At 38.6% G+C, this 20,232-nt stretch overlaps 1 protein-coding gene across 7 annotated transcripts in view; it reads right to left on the minus strand.

Annotated features, from left to right (window-relative positions):
• Positions 1-20,232, minus strand: part of SMARCE1 (SWI/SNF related BAF chromatin remodeling complex subunit E1) — a 241,199-nt gene that overhangs the window by 5,847 nt on the left and 215,120 nt on the right. For 2 of the 7 annotated variants that reach the window (XM_075177148.1, XM_075177142.1), the window contains exons 1-8: positions 16,874-16,961; positions 15,777-15,818; positions 13,852-13,895; positions 11,511-11,615; positions 10,021-10,101; positions 9,704-9,835; positions 4,626-4,797; positions 1,401-1,573 (exon numbers count right to left, since the gene is read on the minus strand). In XM_075177148.1, the coding sequence (XP_075033249.1) occupies positions 1,401-1,573; positions 4,626-4,797; positions 9,704-9,835; positions 10,021-10,101; positions 11,511-11,615; positions 13,852-13,895; positions 15,777-15,783 (714 nt within the window). In that variant the 5' untranslated portion in view covers positions 15,784-15,818; positions 16,874-16,961. Of the gene's footprint in view, positions 1-1,400; positions 1,574-4,625; positions 4,798-9,703; positions 9,836-10,020; positions 10,102-11,510; positions 11,616-13,851; positions 13,896-15,776; positions 15,821-16,759; positions 16,780-16,873; positions 16,962-17,367; positions 17,420-20,232 lie in introns of those variants that run through there. The other 5 variants (XM_075177143.1, XM_075177146.1, XM_075177145.1 and 2 more) reach the window with 5 other exon arrangements.

Genomic DNA, 20,232 nt, shown 5'->3' on the forward strand with positions numbered 1-20,232 from the left:
TCCGAATTAGTGGAGCATTAGGCTTGTAGATACACACCCATCCACCACACCTGTGGATTTGGGCGAGGTTAGTTTGTAGCTAATCTCATCCTGTTTGTCATGATCCCATTCCCAAAAGAGACAGGAAAACAACCACAGCTACTAACAAGAGCGTCTTTGAGCAGCATTATTTTAAACTCCTAGTTTAAAATCCATCCAAACAAAAGAGGTCTCGGAAAGCAGACACACACAGGTATTCCTTTTCAGCAAAAACAGTCTGATGTTGCCAATAAAAATGTGATAACTCAAATTAGTATGTTATTTTAGTATTACCCATGCATTATAAGTAATACAAAATTAAGTTCTCAGCATTATATATACAAAATGGGCAGCACATCTGAATGGGACGATCGTGAAACGTAACTGGCTGCTAAACGTACACGTCTGAACTGTAACTGGAGCATGCACTGGCTGGGCCATATAAGGAGGGGCAGTGTTCATAGGGTTTGCTTCAAGAGTCTTCTCTCTGACAATCTTTCGATCATTACAACTTTTACACCGTTTTTTTGGATTCATTCTCTCCCCCTGCCCCGGATCCTGGTAAGAGGTTAACTGTAGCACCACACTGGGTAGATGTATATCTATGTTTATTCAACACAAATATATATTTTCAATTTAGTTAGTGTTGTAAGGAGTTCATTACTTTTAATACATTGTTAACGAAATGTTTGCCGATTTTCGTTATATTATATTTTGCTAAATTATTACCCATAAAAAGTCCATTAAAAAAAAAAGATCATCCCCATTCAGCTAACATATAGTTCCGATACCTGTTGGAAGTCACCCTTAGCCAGTTCTGGAAAGAACCTATTGTCACTCAGTCGACATTCCCAGAGCCAATAAATATATAGGTTAGCATTTTAGAGCATGCCTACAATAATTGAAGAAGGGTTCAGTGCTTGCACTGCCTGGCTGAGGGAGAATGATTCCCTTAGCAACATGAATTTTATATTAAAACAAGATTAGTGAAGGTGGAAAACCGAACAGTGTTGTATTGGAAAAACAATATATAAAGGGCACAATCGTGTTCTCAGAGCTAAATATTAACTCAGCTGTGTAGGTGGAACACAAGCATAATAGGACATTGTCATTAATAATAATAATATTGGCCATTCTTCCTTCAGATCTCCACATAAACACAGCCCTATACTGGGTACATAAGTACAAAATATGGAAGAACATAGTGTTTTATTATATTAACACATTGCTGAACACAAGTACAATATCTGACTATAAATACTGTACTTGGAGAACACAATACCACCATTATGTTCACAGACACTCTCATTAAAAATGTATTTTGCTTGAAAAAGAAGTACAATGGAACGGATCACTGGATTCCTATTATAATTTGTACTGACCTGATGGACCATGAGTGACTGGACCTGTCTTTTAAGAACCTGCATTCTGGCTGTTGTGACCACAGATCTCACGTCTGGCACTACACTCTCACTCAAGATCTCACTGATTAAACGGTGGTTCCTCTGGAAACGCGCTGCTGCCGTGTGCTTCATGGAAAAACCATCATCGTAGTCTAGAAGACAATAATATGAGCAAGTTAGGACAATATACTGAATTACCTATTCTAAAAAAAACAAAACAAAAAAAAAAAAAAAAGTGTTTGCAGGCTCTGCTTGGTGATAAACATAATGGGACCATATCTATCCAGTACTCCCTTATTAAACCAGTGCTGTATTTGGAGTGCTCTAACATATTTGGTTCATGTAGAATAAAGTCATCATCTACCATTTCTCCTGATAATGTAGCCATGAAGGACTATGGAGCTTGACTGAGCAAGCTGTATGCAAGTTCTTACACATTAATAGGGCAAGTGTGCAAAGTAGAATGACATTTTCTGAATATTGTTGAGGGAAAAAATCCCACTACTTACAAAAAACACATTTTCTGATGTGGAGCTAGGTTATAAAAATTGAGTAATGATCCCTGTCAACAGGCAATAAGGGGAATGCTGAGAGAAAGATAAAGCTAGTGAAATAAGACACTGAGGAGAGCACTTTAACATGGTAGATGGAGACAGATTTACATAGCAACTACAAATTAGACAACACTCACAAACCAATGGGCCAAAATGAATACATGTATATTAGAATTGAAGGAGAGACATTACTCAATGAAGCAGATCTTTGAAAGAGGCTTTAATCGGTCTTACATCGCCAAATGTATCTCGACTTACAGATATTCAAGTCACTGTTGCAGGCTTCCATAATTTCAGATATTACATCCAAACAACTAGTAAAGGATTTTTAGAGTAAACTGAATTGTACTGCCAGCTAAACACCATACTCGCAATTCTCACAAAACCACTTGCTGACCAGTTACAGTTTATCTGCTGGAAGCAGGTTGTTACCAACAGTCTCAGTTTCTGGTCCTCTGAATGGTAAGATCTCGATCCCAATCACATGACCATTAAAACACAGAGCTTCCCCCAACTTGAATTTCACCAACAGTGATGAGTAGCAGGGGGGAGACATGAATAAAGTCCCTCCTGCACATTTGTGACCTCCCAGTTTTTGTGCACAGGTGCGAAGTAACCGTGTGCATATGTAGTATATATACACACACCACATGATGGGGAGGGGAGGGGGAAGAGAGGGTTTGGGGGCATGATAACTAAAATAGGTTAATACTGTTACAGGACCAAAAAGACCAGAAGCACACATATTGGTATTGCCGTATTCTTATTAATCTCGCAAATAATAATCAGAATCATTTAAATGGTTTTAGAAATAAATCATAACCCATAATCCTTTGAAACTGATGCATCTCAAAGAGTGAAATTTGGTCATCTTGAACCTCCAATGACAATTAACAGAAAACAATATTTGCTTATATTTCAAGTAAACGTTTACACTAGTAATTGATAATGGAATCATGCTATGAAACCAAACACATTGTGGGTAATTTATGAAAAGTGGTACAAAGGAAAGACATGTTTAAACCCACAGCAACCAGACACAGACAAACTGGTTGCTTTAGGTTTTTCTGTTTCTTAAAGGTCTTCAATTACGTTTTACTTGTAGAGAATATGTATCCCATTGTAAGCAGTATTACTACATACAATCTGATTTGAATACTATTTGATGATTAAGGAAAAAGGAGCCAACCTTAAACTTAAAGAGTACCACGCAATGTTGGCATGATCATAAAAAACAAAATAAAAACAAATATTTGCACTCCATTACAAAGCAGTAACGTTTTACTGCATCTGCACAAATGAATGGTTTTCAAACGAAGAACATTTTCAGTGCAACGTGCTTAAAAAAAAAAAAAAAAAAAAAAAGTGTTTTTATGGCAAATTGGGTAGCCACCTGACAGCACCCTTTATTACAAATTAGAAGACTGGCCTGCTCACCTGGGAGAGTGTATGATCAAAATAAAATGCAGCTAGTATAAAGGGGTATAAGTTTAATAACAGAGCTTGGAAACTCTGTCCAGGCCTTCTTACACTGCAGCACTCTAGACCTGCAAAAAGTAGTCCTGTAGGATGGGACTTTATTGGACAGATACAGCACAACTAAACTAAAAAATCATGTTAATTTGGTGACAGGTCCAAAATAAAATATCCACATGAAAACAAAAGCTTTTAAATGGTTATAACTGTTGCAAAACCGTATTGTGCACCGCATTTTATTGTCGTAATAAGTGTAAAAGTAAAAAACAAAAAAAAGCAGTAAGTGAAAACCATTATAAGTACATAAATACATAGGGCAGGCAGTAATACAGCAGTGTCTTAGCATGCAATATCGCATTTAAGGCATTAGGGGGAGCTGAGGTACATATTAAAAAGATATGTGTTTAACTCAGAAAAGGACAATCAAATAGGGTACATTTATGATACATTGTGCTCAGCAAAAGATGTACGCTATAGCAACTACTTATAGGGTTGCTTTCATTTTCTAACCTTCACTAAAAAAAACAATAGAATTTGGTTTGTTGCTATAGGTTAATGCGCGTTTTCATGTGCCCTAATTTTCAGAAATGTTCTTCTGGGCTGCTGTGAGAAACTGATCCTGAAAGAGTTAAACCTAACAAATTGTGTATGTTTTCTAGTGTTTGCATAGTGTAATGGGCATGTCCGCATGTGTGTACGTCCGTGTGCCAAATTTCTCTGCTTCTATGTTTGCTAATAGTGTGTGCACATTAAAACAAGGAAGCATGCATCATGGGGCGTGTAGGTAAGCATTTCCACACATTATTGCAAATTGATGTCATAGTTGTAGTCATCTTCTTGGTTTTGAACGTTATATTCGTGTAATAAGAGTAGGGCTTGGAGTTCTTGATAACTTGTTTCCTATTTGTCAATAAGCATAGTATAACTTGTTGCACTCTACTAAAGTGTGCAAGATTATGACCACTAGTATTTTAACACTGCAAAAAAAATAAAAAATAAAAAATAAAATAAAAAAAAATAATCCAGCAAGGAACTGATGGATTGTAAAAAGTTGGGGGGTGGGTGGCCTTGGGTTAATTCCCCCTCTACCCCTGTCAGTATTGGGACAACTGGTAAGCATTCTGTGAGTAGGTGTTCAATAGCAGCTGCAGAGCCGTAAAGTTGCTGTACTAACCATCAGGATCCTCTGCTGGTTGGATACTCATGTATGGTTCTCCCTTATCAATACGGGACTGGCGCTGGCGACTTTCTTCTTCCAGGGCAGCTTCGGCTCGACTTTTGGCATTGATGTAAGCAAGATACGCAGGAGAGTTGTGGTACGTCTTCATTGATTCATTGTACTCAATCTGTAGAGAAAGCACAATGATGACCACAATTATAACTTTATACATAGTAGCCATTAACCAGGTTATGATTTCATCTTAAGTGATCTCAGTGATGTAATAGTAATATCTGTGTATCTTTCCTATGCTACTGCCATTTTAATGGCGCATTATTTGTACAGTACTTAATGTTTTTGCCATCTACTGAGAAATGAGACAGACTACATACACAAGGGAGTTAAAGTAAAGTGCTCAAAAGCACATTCAGGAGTCTATGTATTAAACTGCAATCAGACATTAAAAACGGAGAACACAGCAGTTTTCTCCATAAAATGGCAAACAAAAAATATATGAAGAAATATATGACAAATTAAACCCACTTAATGCAGTTCCCATAGATTAATATGGGGACTGTAAAGTTCTGCAATTCATCAAGCTTTGGAAACAGAACACACTTTATATATAGCCATTACACGGATGACAGAACAGAAAAGGCTGAATACTGAATATTTCAAGTATTGCTCACTGCACATAGCCCTATTTACACGCAAATCATTATCTTCCAAGTGGTAGAGGTATCAGACACAAGCCTTTCAACCAAGATAGGGAAAGGTGGAAGAAGACCATTGAATATTTGCATTCAATGTAAATCTGTTAACATCTTACAAGAGTTATACACATTGGCCACATATATAACTCCAGGATCATTGATTGCTATGGAAAAAACTCCTGGCAATAGAATTCTACACGAAAAAAACCCACATTCTTTAAACAGCGTTGGCCACCGTAAATGGCCAGAGGTGAAGTAGCCATTGACTACAGTTTATGTGTTATACATGTTAGAGCTTTATATAATATTTCTGAAAAGTAAGATGTGAACAAGTCCTTAAGAAATTGTAATATCTTCACTGTTCTCACTAAAACTCAGGAATAACAGGCTATAATGAGCTATAAGCCACTAAAGGAGAAAAGCCAAACATAAATCCTTTACTGGCCATATTTTTGGGTCAAGGCAGACAGCTGCTGAGCAACAGTATAACCTTCTTTATTCCAGACCTTAATTACTCTGGCCTCCTTGACAGGATATCAGACAGATACACAAATTGTCACTTGACATTTTACATCTTCACTTTCTAAGCTGTGGATTTTCTGGCAACGCTTTTGCTACTATTAACAAGACGCACTGAAGAAGCCTCATTTCACCCCTAGGCTAGGTTCCCTGACAGGACGTGCAACTCATAGCACAAGTGCACAACAATCTTTTTTTGGGGGTGGTGGATGGTAAAGAGACAAAGGTGTGACATTGACACACTTGAAATCACATATTTCCATGAGAAAAGCACCATCCATCCACACAGATGCCATTATTTTTATCTTTCATGTCCATGTTAGTCTACCATTATGTACAGATGTCCAGGCACGAAAAATGCAAAAAGTATTCACAGGCATAATGCGGCATTTGGTACAGTGAGTAACAATACACTGTTGTGGATAACATGCCGTTTCTTTTTCCTTAGAGGGGTAGCAACGTGTTAAAGTATTGGAAAATATAACGTAATTAAAGTCTTCATTATAGTAACTCTTTTGCAGTGTCTTTTCTGATTCTGCTGTGCTTCTTTTATCAACTGGTCAGTGTAGCCTTAAAATACTAACTATGGACACTGGTGACCAGTCAGTTACCAAATGAGGCTGAAGGGGAAATAACGTACGTGTACGTGTGTATGTGTGTAATTGGAGTTACATTGGTGAAAAATATCCTCTTAAATGATCAATTCAGTTATTGAAATGAAATCCTTATCCAGGGGCAGGTAAGAGAACCACGGGAGTCCGGGACATTGGACAGTTGCAGTTCAGGAAATACACACCGTTGCGGGTGGCTCAGCTTCTATGAGCAATTCATATGGCTCTGTGCCAGTCCTGATGGCTGAAATAGATTAAATGAACCACCGGGGCAGGGATTTAGTTAGGTGCAGAACCACAACTAGAATTCCTTCTTTATGATATTGAATATACCCGTGCTCTATATATTGTAATAGGCAGTATAATTAGGTCACTTGTGACCTGGACAATTGCTCTCTTATTGTTCTCCGAGGACTGGATTTGGAAAACCCTGCTATAATCACTTTCCTTTTAAGAGCCTTCATCTTAAGAGCATGAGTTTATAACATGCATCTTTCAAATATGGAACATTGGAATCTGTGAGATGAACTGTAGGGGACATTACATAATCCCACAACTTCTCATGATATCTAAGGTCGAATAACTAATCAAACGGGATTACCCAGTGTTATATAGTGTGTATAGACAATTTGTATATACTGTATATCTCTCCTAAATGAGGAAGTACTTGTATGCAACACAGTAGCTCCAAACAGGCCATTTATTCTTCCTTAAGTCTATGTGTCTTCTCACCTCTTTGTCTGTTTTACCCAGTTTGTTTATTAGTTTACCATGTTTGTCCCCAATTGTAAAGCGCTACAGAATATGTTGGCGCTATATTAATAAATTATAATGATGATGATGTGTCACTGCTCCAGAATATATGCTGACAAGCTGAGAAAATCTAAACAAGCTCAGTTATCCATGTAGAGCGGCAATGCGCTTTATTCAGTTGTAATAATTAAATAGAAAAACAAACACAAAACAGATGGAAGACATCACAATGGATACAACAAGGGTGCTACTAGAAGAGGTCACAAAGTATGCAAATATTTTAGTAACTTGTCAGAGCCTTTGCTGTGTGATGGGACCATTTTCGCCACCCACAAGACTTACAGTGGAGAGTGGCCAATTTAAATATGTTGTTTTTATGCTCAGAGATGCATGACCTCCATTGTGTTAGACATATCACAGCTATAGTAGAAGTATTCATCAGGGGAAACACATTATGTTTTCATATGGAACATGGGCTATATTTGATGTACCACAGGTACACAAGCAATTAGATTACAAGTTTACAATATTAGGAAAAGGGGGAATGAAAAGTTAGCACTTTTTTAATCTCTAATGTATATTAAATATTTTTGTTGCAAGGTTTTATCTAAATTCCACTAAGATGCTAAAGTCTGCATATGTTTTAACTTATTTAGGGGACAACTGTCTTTGTCTCTGTTACCTACCCTGAATATTTTGGCCCAAAGAGCTCCTGCCAATATTTGTGATAATCCTCTCACTATAAAAACAGCATGCCCTGTAATCACTCGGATGGGCCAGATCAGACAGAACAAACATAAAAGAGCACACAAACAAGAGACACATACAACCATCCAAAGTTGCTCATAAATGATGGAGTTACATTTGGGGGTGGGAGGAGTTCTAGACAGCACGGTTTGTCCAGATGCAACAACCGTGACAGGTACTTCAGTTAGTACATTCTAGATCACCTGTGTGAATAAGCCCAGAGGCCACTGAACAAAATCTGCAGCCACTGGCTAAGAAGAATTTTAATTTCAAATATCTGAAGTTCTGGGAAACTCTACACTTATTTGTGAATGGTACAAAGTCATTTTTGTACTGGATTAATGTATATTTTGGTGACCTTTTAATGCGCAAGCGTAAAAAGCAAAGAAACACAAGTGTCTCAAGTTGATAAAAGTATGACATGAGCCCCAAGGAAAAGGACACTTCAGTGCCTACGCAAGCAAAGATCTGTTTGCCAATTCAACTCGGTGAAAAAAAGTGACTATTCCTTAAACACTATCTCTGCTAATAAGCAGTTTTGAGTATATGGCGCTTTTGTTTCTATACAAGCTTTTACTAGGTGGTAGCATTGCTCCCCCTTCTCCCCAGAACACAAGACAAAAACACCCCATGAAAACATATTTAAAGTTACATAATGTACTTTACGTTTATTTTTCTTTCATAATGAACCTGCAATGGTTTCCCATCTTTGGATAACCCCATAGCATGTTACCCAAATCTCATTCATCAATTGCACAACTATTGGTGTCTGCAAGGCGAGGAATGAGAACCATTTCTCGAGAAAGCAGCAAAACAGCTATCAAATGCTCTTCTAGATAAAATATATAACAACCCACCATTTAACCACTTCATCAGCAAGCCAATTTAAGGTCTGGGGTACTTCCATTTTCTCTGAAATAACCTTTTCATGTTTGTCAAAGTTTTTTGTTTTTTAGCTTTTTAAATTGACCTCTCCGTTTCTAGCATATTGGAATACTTTTCTGTTTAGTAATACAATGCAAAACAGTGTAGTAAGAGCTCCATTAGTTTACCTAAAATGCATCCAGCTAGCTCTCCTGAGTATAAACCATACCAAACACATGGTTTAAGTCTCATGAATTTTTACATTTAACTGGGTGAAACCCTGATTTGAGGATATTATTATTTTGCCAACACTAAAGCACTCAGTTTACATGGACACCATAGTGCTATCAGACAGGAGATCTGATCCAGCCACTTCCTACACTGTCCTGAGACTGTCTTTTGCTGGGTTACTGCAGGATTTCCTGCCCAGAGGATGAAGCAGCTCATACAGTTAAAAGGGAATGTTAAGAGCTGCAATTAAAGGTATAATTGACAAATAATACTATAGTTGGCAGCTTCTCCTGGGAGTAGGTAGAAATCCAAAGAATGTAGACCCCATTTTATGTCTGCCATTATGAAGATGGTAGTGCGGGGGTCTGCGATATTAGCAACATGTTAAAAAAAAAATAATCTAACCATGCCTCAGAATATTTTAGCTTTACTATAATTTATGGCTACTTGCTCTGGGCATCTACAACCAATCTATCTATTAAGTACTTTCACCTGACCTATAGTGGACATTATCCAGCCTGGGACCTAGTGAACAGCAGTGTCAACCCTCACACTTCAGAGAAAACTGTGGCAGAAGACTGCAGAGTGGCAACCGAGGCTCTAATGGGATTTTATAGGGATTTTGGTCTGTTTTCTAAGTACTAATTCCTCGTACCTTTTCAGCTTCATATTCGTTCAAGTACTCTTGCTTCTCCTCATCGGTTAGGTCTCGCCACATCCCACCAATGATCTTGCCAATCTCCCACAACTTAAGGTCAGGGTTGGAAGCCTTCACTTGGTCCCAGACCTATTCAGAGACATTAAGGGTGGCGGAGAGTATTTTTTTATTTTTTTTAAATTACTAAAAAGGTCTACAGGTTTCTTCTAAGTACAATGCTTATTCTAGATTATATGCTAATAATGGGGCTTTGAGGAAGCTTTTCATGGGGGGACAGAAAGCTGCACCTCCCAGTATCCAGTCCCAATACTCACCTTCCTGCTGTATCTCATGTACGGCATCAAGGGCTTATCTGGAGGCTTTGGGGGTTTTGGGATAGTTATCCCAGATGAAGCCTAAAATAGAAGCAGATAAAGTCAAGTTTAGTATTTTGTGGTCACAGAATATTCTTTACCCATCTAGTATGCCATTTACATACTCATTACCAAATGTCACTTCAAGATGTTAGATTGTTCCTCAAAGGATATAAAAGCTACTTAATGTACAGATGAATTAAGTCCCCTTGTTCTAAAATGTTCAAAACTGCTCCGGGAGAAACATTGCAATGCAAGGAATACAAATGAATGTTATTTGCATGCAAGGAAAACACTATATGTAGCACACAAATACTGGACAGCTTTCTTGTTACACTGCAATTTACAGTTGAGCTAGGACATGCTTCTTTTTTGGCTTTACACAACTCTAAATAAGGCCCTATAACTTCTACTTTTGCCATTATTCCATCACCGCAGTGACAGAAAATGCATTCTGCAACAAAAAAAAAATAATTGCCAATTGTGAAGAAAATTTTTTTGTGGGAATAAACAAAAGCCCTCTCTTGATAGGGTCTCTAATGGAATGTTGCTATTGAACATGTACACTATAGATCCCCCATGCTGTATATTCACCTTAATCTTTTAGTCAGAAAATAACTAAAAGAAAATAATTTGAAGAACAACTGGGCCGCTTAGCAAGTCTGTACGGAGCGCTAAATGGTAAAATATCCTACTGTTTTGAGCTCAGGGCGAAAATCAGGACCTATTAGTACGAAGGAAACCAGAAGTAGACCATTAAAGAAATGTTCAAGACAGAGGGCCTTTCACTATAGGATTGCAGAAAAAAGGACATGAAATAATTGTGAAATGGGCTAGCTACACCCAAGTGACTATATACAAATAAGCAGCTCCATTACAGATAGTTTACATAGCATTGCTTTAAGTCAAAATGTCTGTCATGCTCAGAAAACTAAGTGAATAAAAGAGCCATCATGTAAATCTTCTTCTAACCAACAGCTGTGGCAATAACATTATCACAGAATACCTATTTTAACCATATTTAGCTGAATACAGTTTTAGCTGGGGATGAATAGTCCACTTAAATCCTTTCACTGTGATAAACTTGAGATACATGCAAGCCTCCATAACAACTGTACAAATTATTAGGACACTGGGAAGATCTTGCAATTATGACCTCAACTATTTGGTACCATGTATAAACTCTGGTAGCAAAGAGTCCATGATACCATGCACCAGTCTTTTTAAAGGTCACTCAGTATTATTGAGCCCACAGAAGAGATATTTATGGGACTTGAAGTAAGCACCATTTAGGCACATGGTTATATATTAGCCAATAGCACAGTTACCAGTGCAGTGCCTCTGCACAGTCAACCCTACTTTGTGAAAACAGGCCAGACTCATCTGAAATCACAATCCCCTGTTCCGGCTGTGCTTAACGCCTCAGGTCACACATCATTTCAATCTCCTACCGTTACCCTGCTGTTGCTGCCTGGGTTCCCTCCCAGCCTGTAGTTGTTGTAGGCAAGATGGCTGTATGGATTGTATCCCACAAACCCTGGTGTGCTGGGCATTTGCTGATGGAAACAAATGAGACAAAAACACGAATGAGAAATGAGTTCAAACAAAAGGAAATTAGATTTAAATAAAAAAAAAAAATATAGGAAAAAAAAAAAGTAAATCACAAATGAAAATGATTTGCATATGGCATGAACAAGCTTGAGTTAAATTTACAATTGTTGATATGCTTAACTGGTTTATTAACCTCTGCAGTAAATATAAAAAAAGGAGAAAAAATAAAACAGAAGCGCCACACATAGTGTGAAATGTTTCACAGTAGGAAAGTGAACTCCGCGTAAATGAGTGAATTGTCTCGTACCAAGAATATAGAAATCAGAAGCTAATCTGCAGAAATGACGATGGATCTCCTCCACAGCGATATATTATACATCAAAAAAAGGTACTGCAATCTCAGAACACAAGAAATCCCATAGTGTAATATATTTAGACCCAATAACAGGAACATCAAAAAGGTTATATTTAATGCAAAAATATATAAAAGACAATAAAATGCCCGTAGATAGAGCACAAAGATAGACAGCTTATCTGGAAACCACAGAGTGTCCTGCAGATGTCCCAGTGATGAACGCTTTCCGGCCATGAAAGTAACATCAGAAAGAGGAGAACAAAGAGGTGCCAGGTAAGTTCTTCCCTTAACGAGTTTCGTCTCCAGGACTTTACAAAAAGAGGTATTGAATACCATGATGTTCCGTGTTTTTATAGTGAGTAAGATGGTTGAAATCCAAATCAGAGAAACACACACATCCGGGGTGGGTCTACACATATTACACTATGGGATTTCCTGTGTTCCGAGTTTGCAGTACCCTTTTTTGGATTATCCGGCTGATTTATAATATATCGCTGTGGAGAAGATCCATCGTCATTTCTGCAGATAAGCTTCTGATTTCTATATTCTTGGTACGAGGCCATTCACTCATTTACGTGGAGTTCACTTTCCTACTGTGAAACGTTTCATACTATGTGTGGCGCTTCTGTTTTGTTTCTTGTATTCTTGTATTCTTTAGGTATTCATCTGCTAGTAGATGATAAAAGACGTGAAGCTGCCTACTGTATGTGTTTAACATTATGTGCACTTTTGTTCACTTCGGTTATTCAGACGTCGTTGTCTTTTTCACGTTTGTTTTTGTCATACAAAAAAAAAAAGGAGGTTGAATGTTTTGTGAAGTAAGAGCATATGACTATTTAGGGATAAATGATCCCTATGTTCACAGCCACTCACGTTGCATTCACCATGTAGTGGATGTATCAGAACACAGACACATCACATTAGTCTACATATCTCAAGAACAATAGTTACACACTAAATGAGACTTGTGTGAAGAAAGATACATTATGATACTTGCCAAAGCTAGATTGCAATTGTATATATGGACTCTATTCAGTTTAGATCATATGATGTCACTTTCTACAGATATAAATATAGATTGCTGCAATGAATTTCGCTAATTTAGAGACTAAACCACGTTTATATGTGCACTTCATGCCAGTTATCCAAAATATTGAACAACCCTACTACTATCACCTAACGACTGGGTGATAATCAGTTTTTGCAATATTCTGTAGTAATAAGTAGGGCTTTCTCCATTGTCTGTATACTGCTGTAAAGAAGAGGACAGTTTATGGAATTGTAGTTTGTATCCTACCACTAAGTTTGGAGGGGAGATAAGAGACTGATTATAACAAAAGTAAAATTATTATGAAAGCAGGAAGCATGACATATTCGGTTTACTGAGCAAGCACACGAGTACACACAAACGCAAGATGACAGCACGTATCTGACAAACATGTGAAAAGCAGGCATGGGGATTTTTTTCATATACAAAGCTGATAATTCAGGGTAAGGGGGTTGCCCAAAAAAAAAATAACTAATTTTAAGTCACAAAATGTGTTTAAAATTAGTGCACATCCATTATTTGGGTGAAGGAATTTAGATAAATTTCCAACTTTATTTTGTCTCTGTTGCCTCTCAGGAATGGCTGTGGTTTCATACAAACAATAACAATAAGTGTTAAAACAGGCCAGATGTTCACCTACAAGGCCAATAAATCAAATTATGCTAGCTCAAGCTTACAAACAGGTATTTTAAAACCTCATTAGGTTTATATACTAAAGTTGTAAAGAAAATCTCATAAGCCAGAGGCCGCTCTAATCGTTAATATTATGCCATAAACATACGGAAAATATATTTATACCACTCTGCTAATATTTTATTGGTTAAATAGTTTTACTTACAGTTGTGGGGGCTGGAGCAGGGGGCGGAGCATACGATGGTCGCTCTGTTAAAACAAAATACAAAAAATTATAATAGGCAATGAAAATCAAAAGCAAAAATGGTCTTTTGTAGATTTTAATAATACTGTTCTGCTGAAAAGCAGAACAGTATTATTAAAATAAATAGGTTGTCCAAGACGCGAGACAAAATTCATCTCCGAAACCACCAATTTTGAATAATAAATTCAGTTATCAGAAATGTAGATTAAATTGATGCAACATGCTTTAAAAAAAAAACGCCAATTAACAATAGATTTGTATTATGCAATTATCCTTGCTCTCGTGCATGCAACAGAGTTCCATCCCTATTAAAACATTATTATGGATACCCATTCAGCAAGGGTGACATTTGTATAATGTATTTGGGCATGTAGACAATTTTGGCCAAAGTCACGCTTTTTAAATGATTAATTCTAAAATGAGAATTAAAAGTGTTGTCTTATTGTTTGCAGATGTTATCCAAAGCAGAATCTTCTCTGCAGCATGGTGGCACAGTGGTTACCATTGCTGTCTTAAAGCACTGGGGTAATGAGTTTGTTTTAGAGCAGGGCCTCATTTATGTGGAGTTTGCATGGGTTTAAATTTGTGTGCGAGTCTTCTATGGATTTTAGACTGTAAGCTCCAACGAAGCAGGGGCTGATAAGAACTTCATATTTGCTGTACAGCACTGCATAATGATTGGTGCTATATAGACAATAATTTTAAAAAAAAATACAGAGACTTACAGGTTTGGAAACATTTATGAACACTGGTGTAAACAACAGCGATCAGAATCAACTTCATTTTCTTAGTGTAGTATAAAAGACTAAAGCAAACATTTTAATGGTTGCAATAGGCAACACATTTTTTCTTTGCATCAATTTTAATAAGTAAGGCAGTGAATGTTTGTTTTGTAGCAAATTAAATTCAATGTAAACAAGCGTAAAGTTATGCATAAACCACAGAGACAAATCCTTGCAGAGTTGTGGCTGTTTACTATAGAAAAGAGGCACCTAAATAATTATTTACATTACTTTGTGTTAATACATAAACAGTCAATAAGCAAAATAAACAACTCTTCACAGACATTTCAATTTAAAGAATGCTTAACACGCAAACTGAAGTGATCATGCATAAAGCATGACAGTAAAACATGTAGTTTAACCTTACACTGACTTTTTGCTGCAACTTTGTTAAAAAGTTAAGTGGAATGAAACATCCTGAGAGCAGGGCAGCACGGTGGCTTAGTGGTTAGCACTTCTGCCTTACAGCACTGGGGTCATGAGTTTGATTCCCAACCATGGCCTTATCTGTGTGGAGTTTGTATGTTCTCCCTGTGTTTGCGTGGGTTTCCTCCCACACTCCAAAAACACACTGGTAGGTTAATTGGTTGCTAACAAATTGACGTGTGTGTGTTAGGGAATTTAGACTGTAAGCCCCAATGGGGCAGGGACCGATGTGAGCGAGTTCTCTGTACAGCACTGCAGAATTAGTGGCGATATATAAATAAATGGTGATGATGATGAGAGCCCATAGCAACAGCAGACTGTAGAAGGAGGAGCAGTAGTGAACATATAACTGTTTACAGTTTCTTTGTGTGTAAACACTTTACATTATTGGGCTTAATATCCCTGAAATATCTAGAGACTGATGGATAACAAGAGCGGATGTCTGGAAAAATATACCAAATTATTTGCTACTGGGATCCTCTGAGGTTACAAGAAAGGAACTTATAAAATGTTAAATCTATATATTGCAAAGATTGCAAGACAAAGTCCTCAACATTCTCGCTACACAGAATACAATTACCAGTGTAACATTTAATGCAAATACAAACTGTTACATTAACCACTGTAGAAATATATAACACAATTTTATTGTTTGCAACTGAAACAAAAGTTACTTACTTGACATTTTTGCTGATTACTCTTTCACAGTTCACAATGAACCTTCAAATCAAAAAGAAATGGTTACAAGGATATTCTAAATTGGATACTCCTCTTCTGTACTGGATAATAGTCATATTTTGAACATAGGAGACATTTCTAAGTACACAACATATTACATTTTCAATAATGTTAATTATAACAATGTTTTCATATATATACCACTTGTGATTTTGGTTACAATTTTGTGATAAAGTGAAAAAAAAAAACCCTCAAATGAACCTTAATTTTAATTTACACTACTGTATAATTGGTATTTCAATTCCCGACCATGGCCTTATCTGTGTGGAGTTTGTATGTTCTCCACGTGTTTGCGTGGGTTTCCTCCGGGTGCTCCGGTTTCCTCCCACACTCCAAAAACATACTAGTAGGTTAATTGACTACTAACAAATTGATCCTAGTCTGTGTGTCTGTCTGTACGTGTGTTAGGGAATTTAGACTGTAAGCCCCAATGGAGCAGGGACTGATGTGAGCGAGTTTTCTGTACAGCGCTGCGGAATTAGTGGCACTATATAAATAAATGGTGATGATGATTGTCAGGGGCTTGCCAATGTTTATACCAGGAGAGATTGGCTGACAAATTTTAATTTGGTGGCATGGGGGAGTCAGCTCAGCAGCCTATTAGGAACAACCTAAAGGAAATAAAATGTAGACTGGCCCATGGTACACATGCCCTCCTATCCTCCTGCCCATCCATACCCTGGTTTACACCAAGAACATGTTAAACATACTGGGAGGCGAGGGGTACACATGCCCACAGCCATTCCTGTATTGCAAACCTCTATACCCGAAATCAAACCCAGTTATTTTAAACATATGATGCGCAATATTATAGTTTAATTAATCACATGTTGTGTTTTCCTCCATAATTACCCACAACCCCTAGTGTGACTGTGCTCACAACATGAGCACTGCCCCTCGCCGTTATCACAGATAGGCCTCACCTCCCGCAACTCTCATAGCAATACACCGACAGCTAACCCAGAGAGCCCCTAGTGCCTGCCGGTGCCCACCCTGCCCTCTCCCCACCACTGCCGGCGGCTTCAGCCCGCACTCACCTCGCTCCCGCACACCCCGCTCTGGTCTCTTTGTCCCAAGCACAGGAAGAGCCTGTCTGCACTTCCGCCACAGCACTTTCCACACACACTAGTGCGGCACATTAAACACAATAATAAAACAAAATAATAATTAAAAAAAAAAAGACACAAAACATATAATTCACATATATTTTCCCAGAGTGAGCCACAACGTGTTTTTATTACTTTGCAATTAATGAGAAAAAAAGGCGATCGCTGGATAGAAATGAATAGATGGTTTGGTACAGATTATGCTACATGGGATGTGATATTATTACAGTGATGAGAGCCACAGGTCTTGGATTTTGTAGAGAGGATGTATTTTGTGTCGAATCTACGGCTCGGTGTATCCTGTGACATAAAGGAGGTTACTGCTGGCTTCTTAAAAGGACTGGGATTTATAGGTTAGCTTCGTGTTCAAATCTAAAACACGTTTCATATAGTAGTACTTACTACTTTGTCAAAACAAAACATACCTCCCAATAGTCCAGATTCCCGTCACCAGAAATGGGGCGGAGTTCTCCCGAAAGTGGGCGTGGTTTGTTGAATTAAGCCGTGTTTCGGGTGAACTGGACCCGTGATTTGAGCTGACTGGGGCTTGATGAGTGGTGTGAGAAAATGTTATTAATATAAACAATATATAGGTAACAAATAAATACATCTTGTGGTTATCTCCAATGGGGCAGGGACTGATGTGAATGAGTTCTATTTACAGCGCTGCGGAATCAGTGGCGCTATATAAATAAATGGTGATGATGATGGTTATGGAAGGGATTTGTAACACTCATAGCTGACAACTGTACTTCATTTCCAGATGGCAGAGACATTTAACATTCTCTACTGTGGAAAATAAATACAAACAAGTTAAACATTAAATTGTATGGGATTTTTGTGCCTCACAAAAACACTCTACTACATGCGGCCCAGCACGCCTGTAAATGTGGCCCAGAAGGAGTTTTGGTTGTGGCAAGGGGGCAGCACTGTTAATGGAAAAAAAAAGAAAAAATACTTACCTTGCGAACATGCGGTCACGTCAGCTGGTACTCCGGCTCCCTCCCTTGTCTCCTCCTCCGTGTGGTGCTCGCAGTGAATGTCGGGCATGATGTCATCACGCCCAACATCCATTGCGCAGCACAGAGGAGACACCCGCGCGAGAAGAACAATCAGCAGCACAGAATTGGAGAAAAGAAGAGAAGAGGAAAGGAGAACAAGCCGATTAAAAGGTAAGTTAAGGGGGATTTTTTTATTATTTCAAGGGACGCTGACCAGTTAATAAAAGTCACCTGGTCCTGGAGCATCATGGACCTTATCTCCCTGCTACATACTTCTACTTGTAATACTAATGGGGCATTATATATTATTCTCTTTGGCCCATTATAAGTTGTTGTCCCTTAACTAACATAGTGGTGTAATTAGCAAAACAGGTCACAATTTGGGGTCACAGTGATGTATATGTCAGGTTCCGCAGGCCTGGTCAGGGCACCCTGATATACAATGTCTGGCTTAAATGCACTTTACTTATATTGCATCGAAACAATACAAAAAGTGATTATAGTATAATAACTAGAGAGGATTTTTTGAACAGGGCGATTGAAAGGTAAGTATAGGGGGATTTGAAAAAAAAGTGAGATATATATATATATATATATATATATATATATCACTTTTTTTCTTTTATATATATATATATCATACTTGCCAACTCTCCCGGATTGTCCGGGAGACTCCCGCATTTTGCGAGAGTCTCCCGGACGAGTGTGGCAATCTCCCTGATAGGAAGGGGGAAAAATTTAGTTTAAACGCCGCGACGTTTAGCCCCGCCCCCACTGTAAAATGACGCGATTTGCGTCATTCCGTCACGGGGGCGGGGCCAAAATGACGCGATTTCGCAGCCCCGCCCCCTGCACGCCCACGTCCCAGCCGGCATCTCCCGGAAAAAGAAAAAAAAATGTTGGCAAGTATGATATATATATATATATATATATATATGTTAACTATGTTTTCTATGGTTTTTTGGGATGATCAGCTATCGTTATTGTTAGTGTATCTTATGTGCGGCCCAAACCAACTCGTCGTCTTCCAATGTGGCCATGGGAAGCTAAAAGGTTGGACACCCCTGCTGTACTATGTCTCAGTGTGTGTGTCCTTAATGCAGGGGAATTCTTAAAATTAATATATACAATCAGGATTATATACTCATTTTGATAGATACACCCTGTACATCTGCATGTTAATGATAAATATCTAATCAGCCATTCATTTGACAGCAGCTTAAAGTATAAAAGCATGCAGACATGATCCAGGGGTTCAGGTGTTCAGACCAGAATAAAGAAATGTGACCAAAGTGGCTTTGACAATGGAATGATTGTTTGTGCCTGGTAGGGTGGTTTGAGTATCTCAGAAACTGTCGATTTCCTGTGATTTTCATTATTCAGTCACTAGGCAGAGAAAAACATCCCTTAAGGGTGCAGTTCTGTGGGCGAAAACACCGTATTAATGAGAGAGGTCAGAGGAGAATGGCCAGACTGATTCAAGCAACTGCATGATGATATCATGTGAACATGGATCAGAATCTCTATGGAATTTTTCCAACACCTTCATAAAGCCATTCCATGAAGAATTTTGGGGGCAAAACAGAGATTCTTGTTACACACTTACCTGTCCCCGTTCCAGCGCCGCGATCTCCACTACTTCCGAGTCTCGGCAGCGCTGTCACATGACCCTGCAGGCGGGGAATTCAAAACTGCACTATAAAAAACCTGCTCTGACGCCTGGACAGCGTCAGAGCAACTTCTTCCTGTTCCTGACTAGCGATTCCTGTGATCTCCAGTGTACTTTGCTGACCTTCCAGATTCTACTCCAGTGTACCAGACCCAGGCTTGTTTGACCACGTTACCTCTTTGCTCCAGTGTACCAGACCCAGGCTTGATTGACCACGTTACCTCTCTGCTCCAGTGTACCAGACCCAGGCTTGATTGATTTGTTACCTCTCTGCTCCAGTGTACCAGACCCCGGCTTGCTGACCATGTTATCTCTCTGCTCCAGTGTACCAGACCCCGGCTTGCTGACCACGTCTAAATCTCTGCTCCAGTGTACCAGATCCAGGCTTGCTGACCATGTCTATATCTCCGCTCCGGTGTTCCAGACCCAGGCTTGTTGTACCACGCATATATCTATATCCAGTGTACCAGACCTCGGCTATCCTGACCACGGAGTGGTTCCTATTTACCTTCCAATTCCAGTGAGACCGCAAGCTATCTCCTGCATCCTTACCTCTAGAGGCAGACCAGTGGACCGCGACCTGCTTTCCTCCACAGCAAAGCCCATCCCGCTTTGCGGCG

This window comes from Mixophyes fleayi, chromosome 6 (assembly GCF_038048845.1).
Source record: "Mixophyes fleayi isolate aMixFle1 chromosome 6, aMixFle1.hap1, whole genome shotgun sequence".
Taxonomy (NCBI): domain Eukaryota; kingdom Metazoa; phylum Chordata; class Amphibia; order Anura; family Limnodynastidae; genus Mixophyes; species Mixophyes fleayi.